At 32.4% G+C, this 7817-nt stretch overlaps 1 protein-coding gene across 1 annotated transcript in view; it reads left to right on the top strand.

The window, feature by feature from the left end:
- The first annotated feature begins 3196 nt into the window (after window positions 1-3196).
- Window positions 3197-7817, top strand: part of LOC107839831 (glycosyltransferase-like KOBITO 1) — a 15814-nt gene continuing 11193 nt past the window's right edge. Inside the window, exons 1-8 of the mRNA XM_016683468.2 lie at window positions 3197-3667; window positions 4832-4981; window positions 5296-5348; window positions 5933-6041; window positions 6119-6253; window positions 6383-6427; window positions 6828-7015; window positions 7230-7371. Of these exons, the coding sequence (XP_016538954.1) occupies window positions 3323-3667; window positions 4832-4981; window positions 5296-5348; window positions 5933-6041; window positions 6119-6253; window positions 6383-6427; window positions 6828-7015; window positions 7230-7371 (1167 nt within the window). The 5' untranslated portion in view covers window positions 3197-3322. The remainder of the gene's footprint in view (window positions 3668-4831; window positions 4982-5295; window positions 5349-5932; window positions 6042-6118; window positions 6254-6382; window positions 6428-6827; window positions 7016-7229; window positions 7372-7817) is intronic.

Below are 7817 nucleotides of genomic sequence, written 5' to 3'. Positions count from 1 at the left end.
CAGAAAGAATGCTTCACAAAATTCTAGACAAAATATGATCAACCATTTGACTTAATATGTGTGAACTTGGTTAAGAAAAGTGAAAATAAAAAACTAACAAAAATAAAAAGAAATAAATAGTAAAATGTTGGTTACTAATTGAAAAATGAAATGAAGAAAATAAAATTATTTTCAGAGTGAATATCTTACTCTCTTTAAGGAAATTTAAGTCCGCTACAATAAATCTTTAACTGGTCCAACAATAATTTTCTTGACTTGTTCTTTCAAGGATACAACAATTCAACAACACTGTATAACTCAAACAAACTCTAGATAAGAGTTAAGTACAAAACTCTACCAAAAGAATACCTTCCTTCAACTAAATAAAACTCTTTTTTTAACTTAATACCTTTTCACGCACTCTATGTTTATTCTCGTACTTCCTATAATGTAAAAACATCATTATTTATAGGTGAAAGATCCTTCCGTATAATGAATAGAAATAAGATGAGGCAATAAGGTAGGAAGATTATAGGAGAATTGTGGCTAGAGGATACAAGAATTACAAGATAAATGAGATAGTAATGAATGAAAAATATGTATACAGATTACCAAAGTTATCAAAAGTTAGTAGCTAAAAGAAAGTAGTTGTCAACTAGTTACTCTAAATGACCTCTTACGTAAGGGGATGAGAAATGCAACACATATGAGACTCTTCATATTACATGATACTAATGCCAAAATGCCACATAATATAACATAAAATAGTAATGAAGTAATAACGTCACAACCAAATGTTTATATTTTCTATACTATAATTATTGGTCTTGTTCATCTTTTCCTCAACTTCTGCTCATGATAATTTTCGTCTCTTTCGTTTTTATAAATTACAAGTTTGTGTACTTAGTTATAAATAGAATTATTAGGTATAATAGTCCTTTTAAGGGATAATCTTCAATTAGCGCCGAAGAATAGTAGTGCCATTATACAAATTTGGTAGAGGGTAAGAACAACTTAATTTGTATAAATTAAGAATCAAATTATTTTTAACATTAATAAATTTTATCGTAAAACTATATACCATAAAATTAAAATAAATTTCAATTACACATTGTACTACAGTAAAAAAGCTCTGATAAATTTAACCAAACAAATTAAATGCGTGCATTTTCTGTAAAGCTAACTCCCAAAATCAACACGACATTAATCAATATTGCCTTGTCGACATTTTACATAATCTTGATTGAGCCAAGACTCACTTGGCAGAACAACAATGATTAGTGTTGAATAATCAACCATCTACATACGAGTATATAAATATATTGTAGTTCCGCAAAAGAGCTCCTAAAATTCTAACCAAACAAATTAAATGATCACTGCATTTTCTTTGTAAAGCCGTTCATAACAATAATAAAAAATTAATTAAGATTGTCTTCTCGATATTCTACGAAATCTTGACTAAACTAACAGTAACTTGGCAGAACATCAATGATCAATGATGAGTACTCAACTGTACGTCTACATACAAGTATATAAGAAAGAAAATTCAAACAATGATAGTATGATGAGGTTTAAGGTTGTTGATTTATATGGATAAAAGGATTGCTAGTGACAGAGCTTTCATTAGTATTCACTGCACCTAAAATAACGGCTTGAAAATGTGAAATTTTATGCGTTCATTCCTATCATTAGTATTTATTGTATATAGAGTAATATATTTTACTAACCCATGACAACCGTCACTTTAATGATGGAGAAGGAAGGCCACGATTATCAATTGCATATGAAGCACTCTAGCAGCGTAGATCTCCAAGACCGGTGAAAATAGTAGGAAAATGAATAGTTCTATGAAATTACTGTGACTAATTAATCACATTTCACCATTAGTTTATCTTAATTCTAATAAAAATGAGAGTTACACCCATTCATAAGAAAACAACTACAACCTTCATCATTAACCATTAACCATTAATGCATTTTCAACTACATTAGCAACCCCATAACAGCCATATCAACAACCATTAAAAGCCATACCATGTGATTAAGATCCCAAATTTGAAAGTTTTCTATGTATGAACAAGTTCATTTTAATCTCAACTAATATTTAGCTATAAATTTTAAATTAGATTTTAAATTTTTTCTTTAAATAACTATTTGATTATGAAATTTAATCAGATTTTGAAATTCTGACTTTCAACTATTCTTAATTTTTTTTTCAAAAAAATGATAAAAACTAATCTGATCGATTTTTGGGAGAAATGCACTTTCACTCATAAAAATTTAATATTTTTTCAAGTAAAATACATATCCAAATACAACTTCAAGTTCTGAAAGTTACAATTTCAAATTTCAAATCTCAAATCTCCACTTCAAAATCTATAGCTACATAGAACCATTATTAATACTCTTTTCGGACCATTTTATTTATCTTATTTTTTTTAGACACTCCCTAAATAAAATTACATAAAGAGTAATTTGATTAAGTTGTCCTCATTTGTTAATACTCTATATTTGAGGCTGTATTATTTTACAACATATTAGAATCTCTCCATATTATAATTAGGAGTTGAGACAGAGATGAACAACTACTTTTATTTCATTTTGTAAAATAATAAGTATTCTCTTGGTTCGTTTTTACTTGTCATATTTTTATTCAATATACTCATTAAGAAAAATAGGAGTAATTAATAACATAACTATTTACTATAATATTTTTGTTGAATGATATTTATATTGTGTTTTGAAATTAATTTAAAGAAAAAATAATTAATGTTAAGGATAAAATAGGAAAAAAAATTATTTTTTTAATATGTCAAAAATATCAAGTAAAAATAGAAATTTAATTAAAAAATTAATTATTATTAAAAGTGACTCAAGTGTTATGAATTACTCCCTCCGAAAGAATGATCTGCTTTCTTTTAAAAAAAAATGTCCTCTTTCTTATTTTGATAATACTTTAATTTCAACTTTCCACATGATATGTTTAAAATCATAAAATTAAATGATATTTTGATACATTTGATACAACTTTAATTTAAGACTATAAAATTAAATTTTTTTATTTTTTTTTTTAAATTTTATATCAAGTCAAAATAAGTCATTTATTTTTAAACGAACATACTATCCATTTCAGTCTGAGCATGACAAATGAAGTGGTCCATACTCCATACTCCATACTCCGAAAGCAATAATAAGACGATATAAATAAGTGGAGTAATTGTGAAGGTTTGTAAGAAGAGGGGTTAAAAAACGCAAAACAAGAAAACAACTACTCCTACTTACAACAAACTTGTTCCAAATTTCCAAATCTTCACTCCACCACCCAAACTTCCTCTCGTTTCCAATGGCGGGTCTCTACACCTCTCTCAGACCCCAACAACTTTCTTCTTCTTCCTCTTCACATCAATCTTTCTTCTCTAAACTTCTTCTCCTCCTTACAATCCTTCCATTATCATTAGCCGTTTTTGCTTTTGTTCTTCAATGGCGTGGTGGTGGAGTTGACGATCCTATTTCTCGATGGTCACCTGAAGAGTCACATAAGTTTCCTGGAATGGATAGTTCTCCGCTGGCCACTGTTGCTCATTCTTCTCAGTCGTCAGATTGTTCGCTCCTTGCACATAGTAATACGCCGTCGTTTCCGTACTATAAAGACTGGAAGTTTAAAGTTCATCCAGATCTCAAACCCAAGGCGAGTTTTTTTATTTTTGGTTGTTTTTGGGGCAATTGGGGTTGTGGGGTTTTGGGATTTTGATTGATCTCAAATGGGTTTTGATTGTTTAGTGATTTGCATTGTTGGTGTGGAATTGGGATTGTGTAGTGAATTGCATTGTTGTTTAGGTAATGGGGATATTCTTAAGTTGTTTTGGGCTAATTGGGTTGTGGGGTTTTGATTGATCTCAAATGGGTTTTGATTGTTTAGTGATTTGCTTGTTCGTATGGAATTGGGATTTGTAGTGAATTGCATTGTTGTTTAGCTAATTGGGATATTCTTGCAGATTTTTTAGTTGTTTTGGGCTAATTGGGTTGTGGGGTTTTGGAATTTTGATTGATCTCAAATGGGTTTTTCTAGTTTAGTTATTTTCGTTGCTAAGTGAGAAATTCATGCAGATTTTTCTTTCATTTGCATCTTCTAGTGCCTTCCACAAAATGAGTCGATTGGGTTCTTCTATCTGTTTATTTTTATAAATTAAGTATTTTACCAAGTAAATGGAACATTATTCACATAAGATTTGTTAATTGTAGACCCAAGGAGTTCATAGTCTGTATAAGTTAGAAGTAATTAAAGGGCCTATAGGATGTACATTATTAATCCCAAATTTTACGTAGATCAGTTGCATGTTGATCTTCCCTGCTTCTGTAAAGCTCTTTTTTTCTTCCCTTTCCGTCCAATCACAACAAAATATATCCAGTATTGGGATGCTTGGTCATGATGGGATGTTCATATTTGGTCCAGTTTTTGCGAGGACTCTTTTGAATATAACTAGAGATTTCTAGTATTAGAAAACTCCAAATTATTGAACATTGGGATGGAAGGGCGCCAAGTAGAGCCAAATGGATGGTGAGGATTCATATGGCTGCCCCAACTAGCTTGGGATTGAGTGGTTATAGTAAATAAAAGAAGTATCTGGGAGATGTTTCCTACAGCCTTTTCCTTTTTGAACTTCCAGCACCTTCAACCAAAGGAAATCTCCTGAACAGATTTCGTAGTGCAGTTGTTCGTAATTAAGCGTTGGTAACATGCCCTCTGTACTCATTCTTCCGTTAACAGAACTAGGATTATTTGATACCAAAACAAGTTTGTTTAGCTTTGTTTATGCTATCATCTAACTCTCTCTTGCTTCTCCTTATGCAGATATGTATTACAACCAGTACTTCTGCTGGCTTAGAGCAGATTTTACCATGGATGTTCTATCATAAAGTAATTGGGGTCTCATCATTTTTGCTTTTTGTGGAAGGAAAGGCTGCATCTCCTGATGTTTCCAAAGTCCTTGAATCCATTCCCGTATGTCCCCCAGTCTGTATTTACCTTTTCGATGAATTTTAGGATTCGTCAACGCAATGTTTAAATAGTGAGGGGCATGATTGCGATTAAGCACTTCCCTCTCCTTACCTTACCTTCAATTAGCTCTATCAGGATTTTTCAAGAATAACAATGATTTGGGCGCTCTTATGAAAAATATTACTTCTCATGCAATTTTCATGACCTTTTTCTTTTAAGTTAGAGCTGTACTGTAATGATCCAAATCCAGTTTACCCACTTGTTAACGCTCAAGCGGCATTTTTCTATTCTCAAACATGGGTTTTGTTTGACTGCAGGGAGTAAAAGTAATATACAGAACTAGAAAGCTGGAGGAGCAACAAGCCAAAAGGTCTGTCCGTTGACATTTTATGATTGTTTTAAGGACTGGCTATAATTTCTTGTACTTTGTTGTTCAGGCTCAAGCCAAATTTGTGAGACACAGTTAAGCTTTGCAAATTATTTCTTTCATATTGGCTATAATTGTGTTAAACAGTTGAATTAATTAGACTTGCAATTTATTTTGACCATGGAAATGTCTAAAAATATAAGAATTTGTTGATTGGTTTTGGTGAGGCTGAAATTATATGAAAAATTTATAAGGGCTACAAAGTATCAAAAGATATGCCTGACTTTGTTTCTTCTTTTGTGCATATTTTTGTTGTTCTATTACTGTAATAATTACTTCCCTCTGAGTTGTGGAATGTGTTTAACTGACATGCATTTTCTAATTTTCATCTAGCTTGATCTGAATGAAATGTGGCTGTCAAGTTTTGTTAATGCTTGTACTCACTAGCATGCGTTTTCTAATTTTGATCCTGTTTGATGGGAACGAATGTGGCCTTCAAGTTCCGTTTATGCTTGTATTTTCTCAGTTGCACATCTTAAGTGCCTACCTATGTTTGACTGATGTCCTTTTTTCTCATTTTCTTCTAGCCGGATTTGGAATGAAACGTGGCTGTCTAGTTTCTTTTATAAACCTTGCAATTACGAGCTCTTTGTGAAGCAATCTCTTAATATGGAGATGGCCATAGTGATGGCAAGGGTATGAACTCTTCAACTTTTGCATCGTCTGTCATACTATGTCATAGTTGATGATCCATGTACATGTTGAAATGTCAGGACGCTGGTATGGATTGGATAATTCATCTAGATACAGATGAGTTAATACACCCAGCTGGTGCTCGAGAGTATTCTTTGAGGCAGTTGCTGCTTGACGTGCCTTCAAATGTTGACATGGTTATCTTTCCTAACTATGTAAGTTAATTGGAAAATGTTCCAAGAAACTGTTATTTATGGATATTGCATGTCTGATTAGTTCTCAGAATATGTTGTTTACCATTGGAATTGTCATCAAGTATTTTAATGATTTTTTTCTAAATTCAGGAGAGCAGTGTTGATCGAGATGACATAAATGATCCCTTTACAGAGGTAAGCTGGAACTTGCTATTCATTATTTATTACTGAACTCTTTCACATTGTCGTTGATGGGAAGAACTAGTTTGATCATTTGTGATATGCTAAGATGCATTCATATGCTTCGTGTGATTCAGCTTTTTAAGTACAGTAAGAAATTGAGTGATAATTTGTCTAATTCTGTGAATGTTTCATCTTCCTATATGTTGATTTTGACGTCTGTTTGACTATGACAATGATGATTGAGGTGAATAAGGAAAAATCTTATTCTGTTATGTTATAGGCTCCATGATGAGAATCTTTTATAGTGTTTCTCATATTCTGCTGCTTATTAAAGCTATGTGAATTAAGCTTGGCGTATGACCTAAGACTGTTTTTCTGTTTGATAACTTTTCCTACGTACCCATCATAATAGGTATCCATGTTCAAGAAGAATTATGACCATCTAACGAAGGATACATATTTTGGCATGTATAAAGAAGCAACCCGTGGCAATCCAAATTACTTTTTGACTTATGGCAATGGTAAAGCAGCTGCTCGAATTCAGGACCATCTTCGTCCCAATGGGGCTCATCGATGGCATAATTACATGAAAACTCCAAAGTATGTTTGCCCTCTATAGTGTCTCACATATTAACCTTTCTATTATGGTTTTGGCCCTAAGCTCGTGCAAACTTATTGGATGTTAGAGGGATAATTTTCAATTGTTCCATATTCCCGTGCCCTCCCAATGTTATGAATGTTACAACCTTTTTCCTTGTATCACTGATATTCTAGAAGAAGTCCATCATATTTAATTTTATTCAACATATGACAGGGAGATCAAATTGGAGGAGGCTGCTGTTCTGCATTACACATATTCCAAGTTTTCTGACTTGACTTCAAGACGAGATAGATGTGGCTGCAAGCCCACAAAGGAGGATGTTAAGAGATGCTTCATGTTGGAATTTGATAGATCTGTGAGTTTATGCTCCTTTTCTGTTTTTCATTTATAGGTGGAAATAAGACCGTGCCTTTCTTTTGCTTTGTGTTTACAAGTGTACTACTGGATAATGTAGTTCTACAATTTTTACTGTTTCCTGGTTGTTGCTGGAGAGGACTTGTTTTATATGTAATCCATATTTGGATATTCCAATTATTTTATTCAAGTTGCTAGTTATGCTACTGGATTTCAGGAAAGATGTGTGGGTGCGTGGAACAGGAGGGATGTGGAAGCTTCCAACTTGAGTTTATTAGATTAATAATGCTAAATGTCGTCAGCATTTGGATGCCTAATTTAAGCTCCAATAGAGGCTTCCAACTAGATTAGAGTATTAGGCTCATTAATTTACTCTTTTAAGTGTTGTAATCATCGTTTGCTTTGTTTGGTACAACTAGCAGGTGAGTAGCAAAGGGATGTACTTCA

The sequence above is a fragment of the Capsicum annuum genome, chromosome 1 (genome assembly GCF_002878395.1).
Source record: "Capsicum annuum cultivar UCD-10X-F1 chromosome 1, UCD10Xv1.1, whole genome shotgun sequence".
Taxonomy (NCBI): domain Eukaryota; kingdom Viridiplantae; phylum Streptophyta; class Magnoliopsida; order Solanales; family Solanaceae; genus Capsicum; species Capsicum annuum.
This window is presented reverse-complemented; position numbering and strand designations above follow the sequence as displayed.